The sequence below is a fragment of the Limulus polyphemus genome, unplaced genomic scaffold, assembly GCF_000517525.1.
Source record: "Limulus polyphemus unplaced genomic scaffold, Limulus_polyphemus-2.1.2 Scaffold1352, whole genome shotgun sequence".
NCBI classification, from domain to species: Eukaryota; Metazoa; Arthropoda; class Merostomata; order Xiphosura; family Limulidae; genus Limulus; species Limulus polyphemus.
Window position 1 is genome coordinate 268,238 of NW_013666962.1, and position 22,034 is coordinate 290,271.

At 34.4% G+C, this 22,034-nt stretch overlaps 1 protein-coding gene across 3 annotated transcripts in view; it reads left to right on the forward strand.

Annotated features, from left to right (window-relative positions):
- Positions 1 to 22,034, forward strand: part of LOC106463225 (sn1-specific diacylglycerol lipase alpha-like) — a 131,116-nt gene that overhangs the window by 100,399 nt on the left and 8,683 nt on the right. For 2 of the 3 annotated variants that reach the window (XM_022390669.1, XM_022390670.1), the window contains 2 exons: positions 3,892 to 4,016; positions 8,080 to 8,227. In XM_022390669.1, the coding sequence (XP_022246377.1) occupies positions 3,892 to 4,016; positions 8,080 to 8,227 (273 nt within the window). The remainder of the gene's footprint in view (positions 1 to 3,891; positions 4,017 to 8,079; positions 8,228 to 22,034) is intronic. The other variant, XR_002611443.1, reaches the window with a different exon arrangement.

Below are 22,034 nucleotides of genomic sequence, written 5' to 3' on the forward strand. Positions count from 1 at the left end.
AACATAAACTACAATCCATCATGTAACAATGATATTAGAACTAACCTTGTCCAGGGTTGCTTCAGAAGGGGAGGAGTGAGGTGGAGCAAAGTGTTAATGGGTAAAATATGTTCCATATATTTTGAATAACTAAAGTTTACTGAATGAAGTTTAGTGTGTCCTACTAAAGTACTTTATTTTTTTCCTTTCTGTAACCTTCAGTGGAAGTACTATGTAAACTGTCGAAAGTACTTGGACAACAAAATGGGGAAGTGAGGGCATGTTTCCTCAGAGCGGCTTCACTGTAATTAAGAGTAGATCCATACTTGAAGTTAATCACATTCTGTACTCTATGTATTTCTAATGGTTTTAAATAACTGTTAACAAACATCTGGTAGAAAAGTCCGAGACATTCATTATTCAAAGTAGCTCCAATTGTAATAATACTTGACTGATGTCTGCCTCCTCCGTCCCTTAGAAGACGTTCCAATTCATCCCAGAACAGTTCAAATGAATGCAGGTTAGGGCTTTTAAATGACCGAGAAAAACATTGGACGTCATTTATCTCAAACCACTACTGGAAATGGCGAATACAATTTCATCAATACATAAAGTGCACTATTTTTCAAAATATCACAGTACAACAAGACATTTTTTGTTTTTCTTATTATCATCAGTGGATCAAGTTCAAACCAACAAAATGAAACCCAGACCATGATACTAGCCCAACCACTCTTCATTGTTGGAATAACACGGTCATATCCAAAGTGTTTTTCAGATTGCTACTAATACCAGTGTAAACAATGAGCAGCAATATCCATGGCTCATCATGATCGTTTCTTAAATATACGTTTTCCTTGCATGCACAAAATTTGTAAGTACGAAAATAACTACATAAAATCAGAAACTTTTTATAGGGATTTGGAGAAGTACATGCTTTTTCCACTTGAATTATAAAATGTCAGATTTCCTCAACTCTCGACTTGGCTTGTCCTCTGCAGGTGTCACACAATAAGTACTACACAAAATACTTATGTAATGCACCGTCACTATGCTTAACAACAGGAATTATAGAACTTAATAAGATGGTGTTTGAATGGAAATTAGATGAAATTTCAAAAATTATGTTTTATTAAGTTGCTGTGCCTTTTTCAAACTTACATCGTTATCCGTTTAGCTCTTCCATGGCAATGCCGGTTTCAAACAGCCGAGTTATAGCCCAGTTTTCATGTCTGTAAGATGAATAAAATATTCTGGTGCCTATAAAAACAAATTTATGGTCGTCATTCGAACACTATAAACAAAACCACATCACTGAATAATGAGGTGAATTTGATTCCAGTAAAGTGTATTCATTTGGATACAATGTTTGTAATGATAGTAAAATAGTGTTTAGTAGTGCTTCATTTTTAGAAAAACATTATAACGGATCTTCGTTGACGGATGTAATGTAGATTAATTTTACGTTTTGGAAGAAAACAATTCAAATTTTATTGAGGTTACAACTTTGGATAGGGCTGAAAGAGAAGTGGTATACTTGGCTACGTCAGTAAATATTTGGTAATGTAACCGAGGCAATCTTAATTATAGTATTTGTCGCTTTTGTTTGTTTGTTTTAGAGCAAAGCCACATCGAGCTATCTACTATGTCCACCGTGGAAATCGAACCCCGGATTTTTGATATTTTAAGTCAGTGTACTTACTGATGTCCCACCGAGGACAATGTTTTCCGCATTACTACAAGTTAACTTTGTGAAGAAGTTGAGTTTTTGAATACCATGGGTATCTGAATATCAAACTTTTGAATACCATAGGTATCTGAATATCAAACTTTTGAATACCATGTGGTATCTGAATTTCAAATTTTATTAAGTGTACAAAACAAAAACAATAGCCGAAACTTAATGTCCAAAATTTTACTTTAAGTATATTTATAAGTTGAAGAACAGTGGATTACTTGTGTGCAATAAAGTACAGAGAGTATTAAAAGGATAGACGTTTATCCACAAAAAAAAAGAACAAATGAATTTTGCAAACATCATAAGGCGAACCTTTTTTTTTTTGGGTAAGAGGTTAGGGTTGACTATGGAGACTGTGGGTTGCCTCTGGTACACATAGGGTAATGAGACATAAGAAGCAAACAGCTCCTTTTTTATTATTATTCAATTGGTTTTATAAACATTTTAAAATTTGAAACTAAACAGCGAATCCTTGCGTATTTGCACTCAACAGCATGCCACAATTATTTTATTTTATTTTCTGTAATGCTGTAAAAACCTACGAGTTAACATTAATTTTAAAGCTCAATTTCTTTTTTCCTAATAACTCACAATAAGCTATGTGGGGAATCAGGTATAGCTTTTAATAATTGTTTACAATTTTTATGACTGAGAAAAAAAGACGGTATTTTGGAGGCATAAGTACGGGAAGGGAAGCGCTTTAGCCCAACCAGCCAATCCCATGTGTACATTACTGCTTTTGTGAAAAACTATAAAGCTCTTACCTTAAAATCAGAACTTGACAAATTAAGAAAGAAATCCCCTTTATAGTGACACGCGACACTTAACTGCTCTATGATTAGTTAAACTTGTTCAATGTTTCAGGAATTTAAGTACAGAAGAACGTACTGCGTTCACTTTTTTGATTCTGTTTTGATAAAAAAAATACACATAGTTTTGATGATAATAACAAAACTTAAAAGTAATAAAGTTTCAATTATATATGTATATATATTGATCTCAATAAGAGATGATCATACATACATTTTCTTATTAATTACCGATGAAAATGACTTTGTATAATCAAAAACTGTGTTTTATCTTAAATATCAAGTACTATAACAGACTCAATAAGTACGGCGTACTGTTACACGAGGATTATTTCCGGTAAAACTTTCACATCGATTTCGTGTAAATTAATGTGTTAACTCGCATCCGTTTTTTTATTGTGAGGTCATTTCAGTTGGGTTACTATGACAACCATAATGAACGCTATTTAATAAAAAGCACTGAACATCATTGGAATTTGTAAACCTTTTTTTAATAAAATTAATTATTTTGATTCAAAATGAAATAATTATTAAAACGTTGGATACTATATTGATTCCGGAGATATTTTGATAAAGGTTGTGTTTCTTAGATCGCTTCGTTGTGTACATGAAACGTTCATGGTATACTGTAGCATAAAATCATTATAACTATTACATTTTAATTATACTATTTTTACTATACACTCTAACACTAAAGTTAAACAATTACATTACACTGATAATATAATACCATTACAATCACATTGGAACAATGTAGTCATATTACACTAATACTAAATCACTGTAAGTTACAATGTATTAATGTTGCACTGTAATTATAAAGTAACACAATCATTTTTTACTATAATACAAAAACAAGCCCAGTGCTCCCTAAAGAAATAATTATACTAAAATCTACGTTTTTCTTAAGTTTTCTTTTTCCATATCACTCATATATAAAAAACTAGCGTTTTTCACCAAAACTCCCGATTTATAATAATAAGTTGTGGAAAAATACAATAAATGGTTTATTTAGGTCCTTCCTACATTCTGCTCACGTACAGTGAGCGCATATTATAATTGTCTTTTATATTGTAATTTGATTTATATAAGCTGATAAATGGGTAAAGGTTTTATTTGTGGTTTAGCACAATGCTGCGCAATGGGCTATCTGTGCTGTGTTCACCACGAGCATTGAATCTTGAATTTTAGCATTATAAGCTCTTAAGCTCACCGCTGAGAGACAAAGGAGACGATGAATAGATCAAATAATTGAGTGTGGTTGTATCATGTATCAAACTCGGTGTCGTAATATATATATTTGATCTAACTAGGTGCTATTAAGAAGAATCGTGTACTGAGATAAATTATTTGTTATTCTTACAGTTAATTGTAGACGAGATACACACAATCACTCACTACCTACATTACGCCTTGGCTGTCTATGGATGGCCGATGTTCATGATGGTTCATAGCGGAACTTGCTGTTGCAAGCTTTTCCCGTATCTCAGGTAAGTAAACGTTTTTAGTTTAAACTTTAGCTAAAGCCCGATATTGTGACCCTAGAAAAGTTTACATATCTTACTACAAGGCAAGAGAATGGTACATTATGATGGTACTAGTAGATTTGTATGGAAAGCTTAGAAACAGTTGGGTTTATTACTCCAGGAACCCTAAAAAACCCACCGACCGATATTGTGACCCTAGAAAAGTTTACATATCTTACTACAAGGCAAGAGAATGGTACATTATGATGGTAGTAGTAGACTTGTATGGAAAGCTTGGAAACAGTTGGGTTTATTACTCCAGGAACCCTAAAAAAACCCACCGAAAATGTTTATATACAAATAATTATAATAGTACAATCGTTCCGCAATGATAAAGACATACTAACCCAAACAAGTTTTTATCTCCATGTTCAATATATGGGTAAGCTCTGTTCTCGTGTTTTATTTTCGTCTTCAGGCTAAAATTTAAACATACTATAAAGTATGCACGTGAATAATTTGTTTATATAAGTAATAGAATAAAATAAATAAGGCGAAACACCCACCAAATTACAATAAGTTTATTGACGAATACGAAAACAACATTCGGGCAACAACAGCCCTTCATCGGATTTCCAGAGAGGATAAAACTGCTTTCAAAAACTATTGGATATTTTTAAAAACAAGTCGAGTTTGAAGACAGAAAGTGAAAGTTTGCTCAATACTGAACGTGAAGATAAAACCCGATTTATTATTAATATCTTTCATCAATATATTATCCATATTGTTCATTTAAAACAATATATTTTGCATAGTTGTGTTACATTTGACGATGGTACGAATTATTAAAAAAAATAGGTGTTCATACCAAACGGCCAATCTTCATTGTGTTATGATTTTGAAAAGGCACGACAATAGAAACTTTAAGCAATAACTGTGAACACTATCGGATTGTAATCATTTTAAAATTTTAGTGTAATTTATTGTTTACAAATAATAATGTTAGATGGTTATTGACAGAAAAAAAGTCAAGAAATACAAGATATTACTGTAGTTGTAGCTGCGGAAGAAGGATATGTACACTGGGAGATGGTAGGCACACGAAGATCTTGCCCCAAGGTATTGAGACCCTTCATATGCCACTGTAAAGAGAATTCGATTAATTTACTCATTGATGTATAAATGTTGACTGATGTGTTGACCTGTATGTATTATGATCATGTGATCGTGCCCTACGAATGTGGGGATAGTCGTGCGCCGCATCAAACCACTCCCTAAGCCTGTAAATAATATTTCAGCGTGGAATCTTTATATAATTTTTTTAATGAAAACAAATTGGGACTATATGAGATCCGTCCCCTAGCTAGGCCTAGCTCCAAATTTGTTAAGATATGGAAAAACGATATTCATACCTTTATGAAATATTGTGATTACATGATTATAGAAACCCAGCTTCTTCAACCTCGTTACCGCCACCTTGAACATATTGAAAGCACTTTTTTTATGTTTGTTAAATTTTTGGTAAAAATTAAAAGTAATTGATAGTTCAAGTGAATAAGACAGTAAGACCTTCAACACATATTTATAAAACAATGCAGTGCTTTCTTCCACAGCTCTGTTATGTTTAGTATTTGTGTATATGCAATAGATTTAGCACTTAAGACAGTTTAGTAGGTTAGATTTTAAAAGTTTATTGTGAAATGTGCTTGGTAACTTGAATAATACTTTCGATAACGTAATTACAAAGTTTTTTTATTTCGGGTGTGCAGTTTAAGAAAAATAAACAGCTGATGGATTTTGACCTTTTTTTAAACTAAATATGACGAGAATACAATATATATGTTGATGAGGTAGGTTTATCTAGGACGTTCATATTATAAAATCTGATTTGGTATTAGATAATGTGTCTTTTATTCTGTAAAAAAGTTGCATTTTTTCTTAGTATTTATACATACACAGGAACTCAAAAACCTGATAACTACTCTGAAAACTACATTTATGTTTGAGTGCGTGTCCAGATAACCTTAGATTGGAACCACCCCCATTTTACTCGGGATCCGCCACTAGACTGAATACTAATTTATTGGTTTTTGCCAAGCAACGGTTTTCTTTTATTTCGTTATAGAGACTGATTATTAATGAATGGTCCCACAGTGACTTTCCGCGTGATTTTTAATGTTCTAGAAGCAGAGAAATTCAATCTGGCGACGTTACATAATTGTTTCTAATATTGCTTGATCCTTGTTTTTATTTTCCCCTTCTTATTGCAAAACGCGAAAATGCCTTGAAATGAATGATTAAATACTTCTTGACGTAATGACGATATACTGATTTTTACTTGAAAACACTAATTGTTGTTTTTGTTTTCTGTTATCAAGAATACGGTCTGTCGAAAACGGCATTCAGGCTCCTTTCCCACCCGGCACCGGTGGTTCAGCTGCAAGTCTGAGAGCATATAGCACGCCCGGCATGGCCAGGTGGTTAGGACGCTCGACTTGCAATCTGAGGGTCGAGGGTTCGAATCCCTGTCCCACCAAACAAGCTCGCCCTTTCAACCGTGGGGACGTTATAAAGTGACGTTCAATCCCACTATTCGTTGGTAAAAGAGTAGCCCAAGTGTTGGCGGTGGGTGGTGATGACTAGTTGCCTTCCCTGTAGTCTTACACTGCTAAGTTAGGGACGGCTAACGCAGATAGCTCCTCATGTAGCTTTGCGCGAAATTCAAAACAAATAAAGCATATAACACTAAAAATCAGGTGTCGATATCCATAGTGGGTAGAGCACATAAAGGTCACGGTGTAGTTTTGTACTGCAACAAACAAACCTTTCACCCTTAGATATACTGGTGTCGATATCCATAGCGGGTAGAGCACATAAAGGTCACAGTGTAGTTTTGTACTGCAACAAACAAACCTTTCACCCTTAGATATACTGGTGTCGATATCCATAGCGGGTAGAGCACATAAATGTCACAGTGTAGTTTTGTACTGCAACAAACATACCTTTCACCCTTACGAATGTATTTTACCGATTTACCTTTTCTCTAATTCTGAGAGACAAGAAGATCAAAGTGACGACTGAGTTTTATACATGTCGTTTAAACTTGAACCATTTGTTTACAAATTGAAACCCATACAGATTTTCATTCTTTCTGAGCATTCAAATAATTTCAGTGCATATTATCTTTGTAATCTCATACACGTTAACAGTAATTATGCCTACTTCCCAAAGATTATACAGATTATTTAGCATAGATTATTTTTGTATATGCATGTTTACGTTTTAATTCAAATTATGCTAACTGATATCTATGAAACAGAGACAGCTGACTGGTTTGGCTTCTGGAAATAAGATGTCAAACTATATCATTATGCAGACCTGTTACAGAAATAACTACTATTTAATGCAAGTCCCCGCGGTGTACACAGCAGATAGCCTAATGTGACTTTACTATAAAAACAAAAACAAACTTACTGCAAAGTAAAATCATATTGTTGAACGTGTAAGTTTGGTTTATGCCCAGAAGTATTTTAGGCTTAGAGTATCGAAGTGACGTGTATCGCGATAACATGGAAAATTATAAATTATTTATTGAGCATACGTAGTAATAGTATGGATAATTCTAAATTACAAAGCCACATACAGACGTTGAAAATTAATTATAAAATGCTATAATTGCAACGTTTAAAACTAACAGTTGTTCACCTTTTCGAGTGAGGAGTCATTATTTTCTTAAAGGGGTATATCAGTCAATATGATACCGATCGAAAATACAAAAGCGAAAGTCTACACAACCAAAAATATTTAACTTCATGTTTGGAAGCATGGATGACCCTCGAGACATATTGGAAGTAATTATGAAAACTTAAAGTATTATAAATGAAAACTGAAGATATTCATCATGTACCAACATTTTAAATGTTACAGTAATGTTATAAGTTTTAACGAAGTTTTACGTTTTCATAATAAAATATCATTTGAATCCATTTATTATTCAGCCAATGTATATCGGTTGATAAAATAAACATTTTACTTATGCTAAACAACAGTTTCTGTATTTCCCACTTCATATTCTGATATTCAACAGGTGCTGTTGTATTCCCGGTAGAGAGAAATCTAAACGAGATAGAGCTACTATAGTTGAAGACAACTGTTGTTACTGTAACTACGCTGCCCTCCAGAAAATGTGCCTCCATCACAATATGGAGATAATTTACGTCACTTACCACGTGGAGGTAAAGTAGCTAATAATATCATTTTGTTTGTACCTATCTGAGTATACACAGTTAACTTAGTAATATGTTTCCTAATTGCTACGCTCTGTAATAGAATGATTAAGTTATGATTGTTTATGTTAGTTGCTTCAGTATTCGATTCTCTCCAGGATATCAACTCTTTCTCGTCATACTTGACAGATCTAATAATATTCGAATTACAGTACTTTTCAAACGAAAGTTATAAAACAGAATATACCTGAAATATACGAGTATATATATATATATGGCCATGCAACGTTTCGACCTTCTACTTAGGTCATCATCAGGAAGAGAATACAATAATGTTCTAATCGCATGGAGCAAGAACAACAATAAAATTAACCAACAGTATTATTGACTATTTACAAACAGTATTCACATCGGGAAACTAAACCACATTTCACCGTTCGCATCCACGAGCACATGGGAGTATCACTGAGGTCAGGTAACATCCTTTTAAGTCCACCCAATTCGGCGATCCGGAACCACAGACATGAAACTGGCCATCCGATAACTCACTCAGGAATCACTATTCTTTCTAATGGTAATTCCAACCTTGAACTGTTAATCAAAGGAAGTCTATCCATAAAACAAATGTCCCTTGTTTTGAATATAACACAGTCTTCCTATACGCTTAATTTGTTTTAAAGCAACTTATAATAAAAAATGAATTTATAATAAACCACTTTATAAATGATGTTTATACAGAATATAATAATAATAATATAAATAAAACAAAGAAGTAAAGATCTTTAATCTTATTTCTTCCTCCTGTTTGTAAATAGTCAATCATACTGTTTGTTAATTTTATTATTGTTCTTGCTTCAAGTGATTAGAACATTATTTTAATCTTGTGTTCTCTAATGTGTCAAGTTATCGTTATTTTATCTTGCCTGATGTGTCAAAACGTTGCATGGCCATATTTATATATATACGTGTGTATTTCTCACTACTAAACATTTCACAAGTTAGAAACAATGAAGTATAATGGTTTTTTTTGTTGTTGTTTTTTTGTGAATATCTCAAATAGTTTTGAAAGCAATAAAGCTTAATGTCAGTTTTTTTTTAATAATCGTTTAACGATGAATTTTGAAATTATTGACATAATCAAAGTTGGTTAAAAAAAGAGCTTAATAATCGCCTAGAAATAAACAAATAATGGAATTATAACACTGCATTATAAACTATGAAATTTCTTTTATTATTTCCTGCTGTCGTTCTTTCAGTGCAAAGTTACAGACAATTGTCTATTTGCGCTCTTGTCCATGGCAAGGAATTTAACACCGGATTTTAGCGTTTTAACTCTGTAAACCTGTTGCTTACTCACCGAAGACATTTTATTATTTCAAACAAAAACAAGAAACAATGAGCAAGGACCCGTCATGCAGCTTAAACTGACGCCCTCTTCAACCAGGTAGAAAGATATGCCAGATTCTTGATCTCAGGTTTTAAACACTGAGTTAATGATAATTCCTCGTTATTCGTGAGTTGCAATAACGTTTACATTACATTTTTGTTGAACTTATAAAAAACAAACATGAAAGACTCTCAGTTTGTGATCTTGGAAAAGCGACAAAAGTAAACTTGATAATATGCCCCTAGTTGCACCCGTTTCAACAGAATGAATAAGCTATGACCCCCTACAGGCTTGTTTTTCGAAATCTCAACTAAATTTGGAATAAAAATTGAACACCATCAAAAGTAAATTAATGCTTCAAAAATAATATTTTTGGGGTGAATTTCAATATACACAAACATTTGAAATAAGTAAGTAAAGTTTCGAGATTGCCCAGCTCTCCAAGGTAAATAGTAATTTACATTATATTTTACGCACTCATTTAAAAATCACCGAATAAATGTATTCATAACAACATTTTAAGACTTTAAAGATTTTTTGTTTGTTTGGTTTAACGTTATAACGTGTAGGGAAAAAAGCGGGAGAAGAAAAGTGCAGTTAGTATTTCCTGTTTCCTGTTTCATTGTTTGGTCAAGTGACCTGGGAGGATCAGGTACATCCTGGAACACTACTTCCTTCCTTGACTGTTGGTTTGGAGTGTCGCGTATGAATCCCATATTAATACTTCGGTAGAATTCAGTCCGGTAACTAGGAATAGAGATAGTAACTGAGGCGACTTTGGAATTTTCACCTTTCAACAGATTGGCGTGGTAGGTCTTTGTCCACTTTCACCTGATAGTCCATTCTACTGACCACTTCCTGCACCTCAAAAGTTACTTTCCTTTGTAGGGTGAGTTTGTTGTTGTCTATAGATAGCAGAACCAAGATCTGTCTGACCTTGAAACGTTGACTCTTGATCTTGTCATAGAAGTGCTTCTGGTAGCCTTGAGCTGCACACAAACTCTCTCGAGCGAGTTGACAGGTCTCCTCCAGTCGATTTTTTATGTCTAACATGTACTGTTATGTGTTTTTCACGTCTGATTATTCTGTACTCAGCTCTTTGAATATCTGCATCGAACCTCTTACTGTTCTTCCGTAAGCAACTCGAAGGGTGAAAATCCTGTACTTTCGTGTGTGACTTCTCGGTAACCAAATAATACTGTTTGCAGGTATCTGTCCCATTCACGTGATCTCTCTTCGTACATCTTCTTCAGCATGCTCTTTAAAACTTTAATGAATCCACTGACTCTCTCACAAAGTCCATTATATCCGGGGTTGTACAGGCTAGCAAAGAACTGCTTAGTACTGATGAGTCTGTACACCTCTTGCATCAGTTCTCAAGTAAATTGAGTTCCTCTATCACTCAAGACTTCTTTTGGAAATCCTACTCTACAGAACCATTCCAGGAGGACTTTTGCTAGTCTCTCTGTGTCTATCTTCAGTAATGCTATGGTTTCTGGGTAACGTGTTGCATAGTCGACTACTGTCAGCATGTACCAATTGCCCTTGTCAGATACAGATGCTAATGGTCCAGTCAAATCCACAGTTACTCTGCTGAACGGCTCTTCTGTGAAAGGCATCTCAGCCAGTGGCACCTTGAGTACCTTCCCTCTAGGTAATGTTCTTTGGCAGGTGTCACATTACCTGCAGAATCTGGTCACATCCCCGATGACCTCCGGCCAATGGAAGTTGCAGGTGAGGCTGTCTACCTTCTTCATTGCTCCTAGGTGTCCTCACACAAACGACTCCTGAGCCAGCTTCTTCACTTGCGTCTGGTATTCTGTCGGCACTGATAGATCCTGTACAGCATTCCCTTTTTATCCTCTATTTTGTAAGTCCTCTTCCTTTTTGTCTTATGCTCCAATTTTTCACTGGCGCTGTCCCAAAGTTTCTGCAGTGAAGGGTCTTTCTTCTGTGCTTTCTTCGGTTCCAGTAAATCTACATTCGGCATGTCATGGGAGTGCTTAACATCTTGCTTGTGGTGACTGTAGGTGCCTTATCAGCCTCTTTTCTGTCTGGTTTCTCTAAATTTCTATTGTCTTGTATAATTCCGATCACCAAGTCGAAGATGGTTGCCTTCATATACATAGGCTCAAGGTCCACCACATGTATGGAGAGTCCACCTTTATTCTTATTATGGGAAACTTTATCGCTGTTCCATCAGATGTACTTTGTCTGTCATCTGGTCAGCAGATACTAGACTGATTCTCACTACTGCACCAGTGTCTCATAGGACTTTCACTTATATTGTCCCCAACATAGCTTTTACCTATTGGCATGTCATGGTTTGTTGACACCTCTCGATGTTTGTCACATGCTCCATTTACTACTGGCACTGTTGATCTATTTGCTAACTTGAATTTCCCATCATTCATGCACTGTTTCATCATGGTGATAGCACTTCCTTCTTTCTGTTCATGAAATTTGGGCAGCTTGGGTCGACTGGACCTGACTCCATTGTTATTCTTGGGTCCATCATATTTCTGTTGGTCAGCTTTGCGATCTCAGTTTGTGCTCTTATTCTCTGTATTTCTAGTCTCTCCTCTTTCTCAATATATATTCTTATCCTTTCTTCTCTGCCTCTCCTCCTCTCTCCTCTGTTGATGCTATTCTCTCTTTAGTTCTTGTTGATGTTGTTGTTTAACAAACTCTAGTAGATTGTTATCTTTTAGTCCAAGTACCTCGCCCCTCTCTAAACATTTATTAAATTCAGTAGACATGGTTGTATAGCACGTTTGTAATCTCTGAAATATTTTCGCCACCACTACAGCTGTGCGTATATAGGCCTATTTCCCCGCTATTTACGTCTATTTCTACCGCTGATTACCTCTGTGGTATCCTGTCTGGCTTGCCACTGTCAGGTTTTATAGTGCCGCAATTCTTTACAGTAGGTGTCTATGACTTGTTGGCGAGAAGTTTCAAGTCCACATGTTTTAAAATAATATATTAAAATAAGTCAATTAGTTGATTACCACAGTTGAATCCAGAGCTGTAAATAATTCTCTTTTACGCCAAAAGTCCACACAGATTGGTTCAATTACTTTAGAATCCAATTGACAAGACGAATTATTCTTCTCTACTCTGTGATTACAATACAATTTGCGATTATAACACTTTAAAAGTCGCCGCTATACACTATTTATGGATAAACTCACGACCACCCAATCTCTATCTATCTCTTTTTTGACTAATTTTTCGACATATATATATATATACTTTCAACAGCAATCTAGAACTTTATATACACTACTAGATATTATATAATGTAGTAAAACTTACTTAAAGTAACGAGAAAAATTCTGAAGGTTCAAGTAACATGACGTCAATTCACAACTGAACTACACAACAAATGATTCGTACACAGTTGTGTAAGCAAACTTGCCATAACTATCGCTTTAAAGTTTGTACTATATAAACTAAATAATACTTTCGTATTAAACTTAAAATCAACAATAGTTTATATCTAACGTGCTCATAGCTGAAAGTGAGGCCTCGAACCTTAGATCTTTCTATCCATAGCCCGACATGCTAACCACTAGGCCACACCTAACTAGAGTTAAAGGATTGGCTATGAATAGGCATAATAAGGGAGCCGATTTTCGATTTTAGCTTTCCTACATGTTTATCACTCTCCATGTCACCCAAGTTAAAAAAAAAGGCCGTATTTTTCAATGCATATGTATAGCAGTGTAAATATTACGAGGGATATGTTTTGTAATAACTTACTTCTACTTATATAAAATTTGCATTGCATATATTCAACTTCGTTTGTTTGTAATTATGCACAAAGCTACACAATGGGCTATCTGTGCTCTGCCCACCACAGGTATCGAAACCCGGTTTCTAGCGTTGTAAGTCCGTAGACATACCGCTGTACCACTGAGGGGCTTCAACTTCGATACGATTAATGGTCATTGTTGATAGAAATGAAAAACGAATTTACACAAGTATTACATTTCTAAAATAAGTGTTTCACTGTACACGCTTACTGTCTTATACCTTTTACAATACAAGTGCATGTAGACACTCCAAAAAAGTACGCTAAGGCATGACACAAAATAATAAGCTCTACAGACAAATTATTACCAAAAATGCATCAAGCTAAGGAAACGATTTTGTTATGTACTTTTATATAAGTATTATATATGTGTTTCATTTTAAACGGTTGGCGGGTCTATTAAGTGTATAACCGTGTAACATTTGAACTAAATGAGCACACGCATCACACATATCAGCAAGGACCAGCTGAACTGCTATCGCTTGACTTAAAGCTAATCTAACGGTGTCAACACTTAATGTTCAGCTAAAATTGATGGGGCATAACATCGTTCACTAGCAAAAAATATTCAAAATAGGCATTATAAAATCTTTACTGACTAAACTATTGGTAGGATAACTACCCATATTGCTCCCGTCGAGTCGGTTGTCATTTAATCGCATAAATTAGTTTCACCAATAAAAACCCTAATATTTGATCAAAATATCACATCAGTTTTTTTACCGTTATCTTCATAATGTTTTTACTGTAATGTATATTTTTTGTAGATTCAGGTTTTTAACTGGTGATGTCATTAATACACTTTGGTGAGAACAGAAGCTTTATGGAAGCTAATTAATCTGATGGATTAAGTGCCACGAAGTGTTTAATTGATCACATTTTAATGGGTGATGGTTAATGGTTCAACTCTATCTGCACGCCCCCTTCTAATGCTAGTTTGATGTTACATATGATACGCTTTCTAAAACCTACCATCATTTGAGCAGCTTCGAGCTTCTACATTCGTACATTCTACACTGTAAACTACTTCTTTCTCAATAGTTTAAACCGACTACTATTGAGAAAGAAGTATTTTTCAGTGAAGAATATACGGACTGTAATAATATTTATATAGGGGAGACTGGTAGGAATTTAACTTCAAGAATAGCAGAACATGGACATACTCCTTCACATGTCAACCAACATTTTAAATATAAAATTATTTAAAATTATTTGTCGATAATCTAATATTAATAAACGTAAAATAAAAGTAGTCATTTTAATAAGGAATACAAACCTTTGATAAATAAAACACAAGAAGTAGGTTTATACTTATGTTAGCTGCAGGTTATGTGGTTGACGTCACCAGTTTGGTGTACTTAAGTGTTATGTACGATTGTGCTGAGAACCTGACAGTACGTTAACAGTGGCGAAACGTTGTTTTTAAATGATGCATTTATCTTTCTATCCCATTTTAGCTATTTTTTGAATTTTAAAACCTATGACTTATCAATTTATGTGATACGTGGTATTGTCCCGTGTGGGCTGTTAGTGCCTTTCTTTTTGTCAGAATGAGGTAATTTATTTGTCAGTTCAGTGGCGGAACAAGCAGTTCACGAACCTTGGGGAATTGCTCCGTCTGCCCCGCGCTAGTTCCGCTTCTGTGTCTTTCACAAAACAAGTGAATATATACGTATTTTTCTGCTCTAAGCAAGATAGAGAAAACACTATCCCCCAGCCCCTCTCTATAACTATAAAATCGATTAAAATGAGTTAATGTTTACCATTTCCTGCACATTCTTACTTTAGCAGGCTTTCGACGCCCTTAGCAAGCGTATATTCTGCCAAACCTACAGTGAGTCATGCAAAGTAACATCGATTATTTGTAAGAAGCAAAACAGATTGTGGCTCAAGCAGATGTTATTATATACTCTCATAAAACAAAATCAATGTCATCATTTCGTTTTTAGTCCATGAACGTATCTTCATTGTATTCTCGGATTAAAACACATCGAAGAGGAAAGTTTAAAGTGAAGTAACTGAGTTTATCAGCGTCTAGACATTTACTGTTCTAATACACACACACAGACACACAACCCCAAAAAAATCATAGAACTTGGCTTATTTTTCATAATTGATTTAAAATTAATGTTTCTTTATCCCATGGGGTTAGTTACAGTGTTTGTGGGGCTTTTGTTAGGAAAACATAATATATTTATCTCTCTTCCCTTTATGTAGCTAATATCGTATATAAGATTCACTGTTTTAAAAATGCAGTTTCAAGCAATGTGAGGTAATAATTATTGAACATTTTATTTAGCTTCTTTAAAGTATCTCAGTATTCGCCACTTCATTCTCAACCAGGAACTCTACCTGCTGTTATGCAAATAACAACTTTCTGCATTTTTAGCTATTTTTAAGACCTTCACATTTCAAAGTGTAGAGCGTGTTCAGTAACAAATCGCAGTTCGAACCTTGTACTACTTGTTTCACAGCCCGGCACGCACGGTCCAAAATCTTATGAGTTTACTTAGGGTTGAGCCTTAAATGTCCTCTTACCAGTACAAGCATCCTGAAGGCCCGGCATGGCCAGGTGGTTAGGGCGTTTGACTCGCAATTTGCGGGTCGCGGGTTCGAATCCCCGTCTCACCAAAGATGCTTGCCCTTTCAGCCGTGGGGGCGTTATAATGTGATGGTCAATCCCATCATTCGTTTGTAAAAGAATAGCCCAAGAATTGGCGGTGGGTGGTGATGACTAGCTGCCTTCCCTCTAGTCTTTCACTGCTAAATTGGGGACGGCTAGCGCAGATAGCCCTAGTGCTTTGCGCGAAATTCCAAACAAATAAACAAAGCATCCTGAAATGTTTCTAAATATTTTAAGTTTATCCACATTTGCTTGTATACAGAGGAGCTGTCGTGCGCTGATGACTAGCTGTCGTTCCTCTGGTTAATAGTTGTAGGTTGATCTCTAGGTTTCTTAGACCTTGCCATTTAACCCATGAAAACAGTGCTGCAATCACATAATAACACCTCTGGTGAAGTCAAAATGGTGCTCTGGAATCATGGAACATCGCTTCGGTTTCAATGCTCACGTGTTTTTTTTGTAGGAGAAAGGCCCTCCCAGAAGTTACACAATAACATTTTGGTACAGAACCTGGACGGAGTTCAGTAAAACTCAAAAGAAAGTAAAACAAATACATAAAATAAATTAACAACAGTATATAGTAATATGTATCTGAGAATCCGAGTCTGAAAATTGATCATCAGCTTTCATTAAAAACTTCTAACATTAACATGAAATCGAACATTGAAAAACAAAGAACATAACCTATCAGGACACTGTGTATTAACTGATTATTAGATATGTGTTGTTCCCGATAAGATCTATCTTCCATGATACTTTACATTGTTAGTGATCATAGATCGTATAAGAATATGTAAAACGTGTTTTTAGAGTGTATTTGTTACGTGACTATAAATGCTCATCAAAATTCAGACTTAGAAGTTAAGTTTACATAATTTGCGTGTATTGTTAACTGGCGTATTATCGGCTAATGTTGGCATTCCATTAGTACACGGGTTCTTCTATCTGCAAACAAATGTATAGAACATTTATTTCAAAAATCACAAGTAACTCCATTTTATCCTGTGTATTCATTCATTTTTATTAAAAACCTTGGACACAAACTGAAAATATCCTAGTCTTAGTTTCTGTGGCTTTTTTGTATAATAATATCTCAAATAAAAATTAAAATCCAGTTTCAACGTAAAATTATTCAAAACTCTCGTCATTATAACAAAGTATAAGACTTTCCAGTACCTAGACATTGATCTCTGTACTCTAGATAACCACACGGTTTACAGTTTTTTCTAGGTTAAATAACAAATACATTTGAGAGAGAGAGAGGTATTAGTGGAGCTTTGATATCTTATTTTTGATGACAAAATTTATGAAATGAATCTTTTTTTTTTCATGAGCTCGGTTTGTTTACTCATTTTCTGCTAAACCTAGGTTTCTATATAACTTTTTTTTTTGGCCGTCCAAACATAACGATTATAAAATATTTGTGAAGTATCCACAGTCTGTTTTAAATCCATAACTACTCCAACAGAACTCTAAAGTACCCCCTATTAATGTCATAGGGCGATAGTTAGTGATTAGTTTTGTGGTTATTAAATATTACTTATAAGGATATTATGTGTTTCGTCCATTCAATTCGGAAACATAACGCTGACAGGTGGTGTTTGTTGGTTATCGATAACACCGAACTCCTGTACCTTTTGACGTATTTTGAAGAGTTGTAAAAATGCACTTTCAAATGACTACTCGAACAAAAGTTGCTAGAATGTTTATGTAAATGTCATAAACAATCTCATTAACGTAAAAAACTCCTACGTAAGCCTATTTAAGAACATGCGTTCTTCAACACTAAATCTGACATGACTAGAAGATAGCTCGGTGTTTCCCAAACTTCGCCTCATCTCAGCAGACAGTAATATACTAAAACCATACATCAGATAATGTAAAAAGGTAATCTCTCAAGGTCTGTAATGACAGTTAAATGTTTACTGTTTTAGCTGATACTTTATCCTGAAGTAAGTCTTATTCAAGTTCAGTGTATCAGTTTTTCAATCAATAAAAGATCATTTTACGTCAAATTATTTGGTGGAAACCTTCCATCTTAAACTCTTCAGTGGCCTTGGGGTGTTATAATGTGACAATCAATCCTAATATTCGTTGGTATGAAGTAACCCAAGAGTTGGCGGCGAGCATTGTTGAATAACTGCTGTCCTTTTAGTCTATAACTTCTAAATTCTAAATCAGGGACCACTCACGCATGGTAGCTCTTGAGTGGCTTTGCGCGAAATACTACTAACAAACAAACAAATCAACTATACAGGTAAATGTTAATTTAACTGATCGTATTTAAAAGGTTTTCATTTGTTCTTTTCCAGTAGGCTTTTTCTTTGTAAAAATAACTAATTTACTACTTTGAATAGTTCATTAGTTTTAATAAGCACAATCTCTAAATTTAAAAAAAAATATTTTTATAAAACTTTATTGAATAAAATCAGTTTAAAATGTAGGTGATTTCATTTATTCATATCGATAATGGAAAAACATAACAGATTAATATCAATAACCTGGTTATTGAATACTTACATAATGTGCTTTATATAAATTAAAATATTTCTTGAAGAGCAATTTGTTACTAAATATTATATTGGCTAATGTGTGTTCGGTTCATCACATACTGTTTACTTCTATATGTTGATGTGGAGCTCTAAATTAGCTAATACGCAATTTAAAAGTGATGATTTCTTAATTTCTAATCATTAAACTTTGTGATCGTGGGTGAGTTATAAGTGTAATGATCAAATTCTACTATTCGATTAGAGTAGATCCAGAGCTTGTATCGAGTTGTGCTTCTGTACAATCAAAACAAGTATTACAATTAAAATTCGTTGATTGTACAGTTTTAAAAAGTCTTAGTATGGCTCTGTAAAGATCTGAACTGTTTGTTGTAAGTAATACAAAAACAATCATTGATATTCAGTTAATGTTTTTAATTCTGAATTAGCACTATGTTGTTATTAATTTTCGCATTTCCAACAGTTTGAAATTATTCCACTGTACTAGACAAAGTCGTATATCTTGCTATGTACTCTAAATTCTTTATATAATTGAACCAGTTTATGCTCGCTTTTAATAGCTACTATAATTACAAAGTATTACTTAAGCTACGTTTATTGAACTATATATTTTTTTATTCATTTATGCATAAAAAAAACTTAGTTCACGTTTTCGTGAAAAAAATTATGAGGGCTGGAATCAAAACTGTTTAAAAATGGTATTCCAACTATAATTTTAAACGATATCATTAAATCCTACCCTCAGGAAATGAGCATTCCTGCTGTGTCTGAATGTATTTCCCGCAGTTCTGGGTTCAGTTAGTTACTTCTTTTTAACGAAAAATGTAATAAGATTGATATTTCTACGAAGGTGAGATATTCTTTTCCGCAAAGGAATTTTAAGTTATTGTGAAACCCCAACTAAAACTGCAGCATCCACTTCCAGTTAATAACGATTTGTCAATTTAATTGAAATATTTCATTACTGTGTTAGAGAATGCTTGCTATGTATGATAACAACATGCTTATAGTTTGTTTTTAACTACAAAACCTGTAATATTTTCACTGCCTTTTAAGCAACTTCAAACCTTTAACGTTCTCCCTCTCTCTTTATAAATATGTTAAGGAACTTCAAGTTTTTAACATTCCCTTTCTTTTTATTGCTACCAAATGTTTGATGATATATCTGTTTTCGAGATGTAAACTAACTGTGTTTTAATGGCTTACTAGAGCCACTGAAACAATTTTTTCAGGTAAAATTCTATAATTATTATGTTTTTGCGTTAAAGGTAGTATTTTAGCAAATCCACACTTTTATTCAACGTACATGCTATGAAGCGTTTAAAGATAAAAATTCACGTGTAGGTTTTTTATCTATTATAACATAAAAACTCCTTATGATTAGTTACTGAAAATATAGATCACTGCGAAAAATACCTATAGATATCATCATGTGTAGGAAACAGTGACACGATAATTTCTCTGGCTAGTTTCAGTTTTCTGGCTGGGCGTGGGCTAGTGGTTAAGATGCTGGACTGTGAATCCAAATATCCATGGCTCGCATCCAGTTGCCTCAAAATTATGCTTCGCACTTTGTAGCCGTGGAGATATTATAATAATCGTCGTCAAATCCCACAATTCGGTTGGAGTAGCCCAAGATTTAGCAGTGGGTTCTGCTGACTAGCTGCTTTCCCTCTAGTCTATCAGTTCAAAATTAGGGCAGTTACAGTAGATACCCCTTGTGTAGGTTTGCGCAACTTTCCAAAAGAAAAATAAATAAATACGAATTAAAATGTTTTAATAAGTTAATAGTATTGTTTGTTTGTTTTGGAATTTCGCGCAAAGCTACACGAGGGCTATCTGCGCTAGCCGTCCCTAATTTAGCAGTGTAAGACTAGAGGGAAGGCAGCTAGTCATCACCACCCACCGCCAACTCTTGGGCTACTCTTTTATCAACGAATAGTGGGATTGATCGTCACATTATAACGCCCCCACGGCTGAAAGGGCGAGCATGTTTGGTGGGATGCGGATTCGAACCCGCGACCCTCAGATTGTGAGTCGAGCGCCTTATCCACCTGGCCATGCCGGGCACCGTTAATAGTATGTGATAAGCTCAACTTTTCTTATTCTTAGCTCATTCATCTTTCCACATATAGTGTAATCCAACAGTTTCGTCACAAAGTAAAAAAAAAAAAAACTCACGGAAATAATTATAAAGTAACAAGCAACTGATCAAATTAGAAAATATTTGAAAGCAAAAACCTTTTCCTTTGTTGTAGTTCAGCTATTTTATTAAATAACATTATAACGTTATTTATATAAGATAAGCAAATAAAACCAGGATATAAACTCCACCTTGAGTTGGTCTAATGGCTACCGTACTCCGACTATAAATCCTAGGATTCATTGATGCAGCAAATTATAACGTTATTTATATAAGATAAGCAAATAAAACCAGGATATTAACTCCTCCTTGGGTTGGTCTAATGGCTACCGTACTCCGACTATAAATCCTAGGATTCATTGATGCAGCAAATGTATCACAAAAGTGATGATCAAATCCCACTGTATGGTGAGACAAGAGTAGAATCCAAAAGTTAACGATGATTTCTGTTGATTAGCTTCCTTCATTCCTTTCAGAATTAGGTAATGCTCCAGCAGAAAACCTTGTGTAGGTTTGCTCGATTTTCAAGTAAACGCTGTAAGAATAATAAAATCCTAATTCGAGAGGTATTTTCAGAAATATAGCGGTGAAGTGAGAATGTACTATATCAGGTTTAACTGCTGTTTATAAGCCTCATGCGCGAAATTAAACTTTCCAATACTTGAACACGAAATTTTGCTTTGTTTTTCTGATTCTCGCTCTATGAAAAAAGTGAATTAATTTGATTACAGTAGACTCCAATGTTGTTCGCAGTTTAATTAATCTTTGCTGTACAACTATAAGAAATTTAATTGGTAAATTTTCTTAGTCATTTTAAACCTTTATAAATTTCAAAAAAGAAAGATTCACTCTATGAATTATAATTGTATACAGTTTTACACCTCTGTTTAAAATAATATACTGAATTAATAATAATACAATAATCGTAGGTTATGTCGACTTTCCTGCCAAGTTTCTACAATAATCGTTGGTTACGCCGACTTTCCCGCTGAGTTTCTACAATAAGCATAGGTTACGTCGACTTTCCCGCTGAATATCTACAATAATCATAAGTTTCATCGACTTTCCTGCTGAGTTTCTACAATAACCATAGGTTACGTCGACTTTCCTGCCGAATTTCTACAATAATCATAGGTTACGTTGACTTTCTTGCTGAGTTTCCACAATAATCAAGAGCTACTTTCCTGCCGAGTTTCTACAATAACCATAGGTTACGTTGACTTTCTTGCTGAGTTTCTACAATAACCATAGGTTACGTCGACTTTCTTGCTGAGTTTCCACAATAATCAAGAGCTACTTTCCTGCCGAGTTTCTACAATAACCATAGGTTACGTCG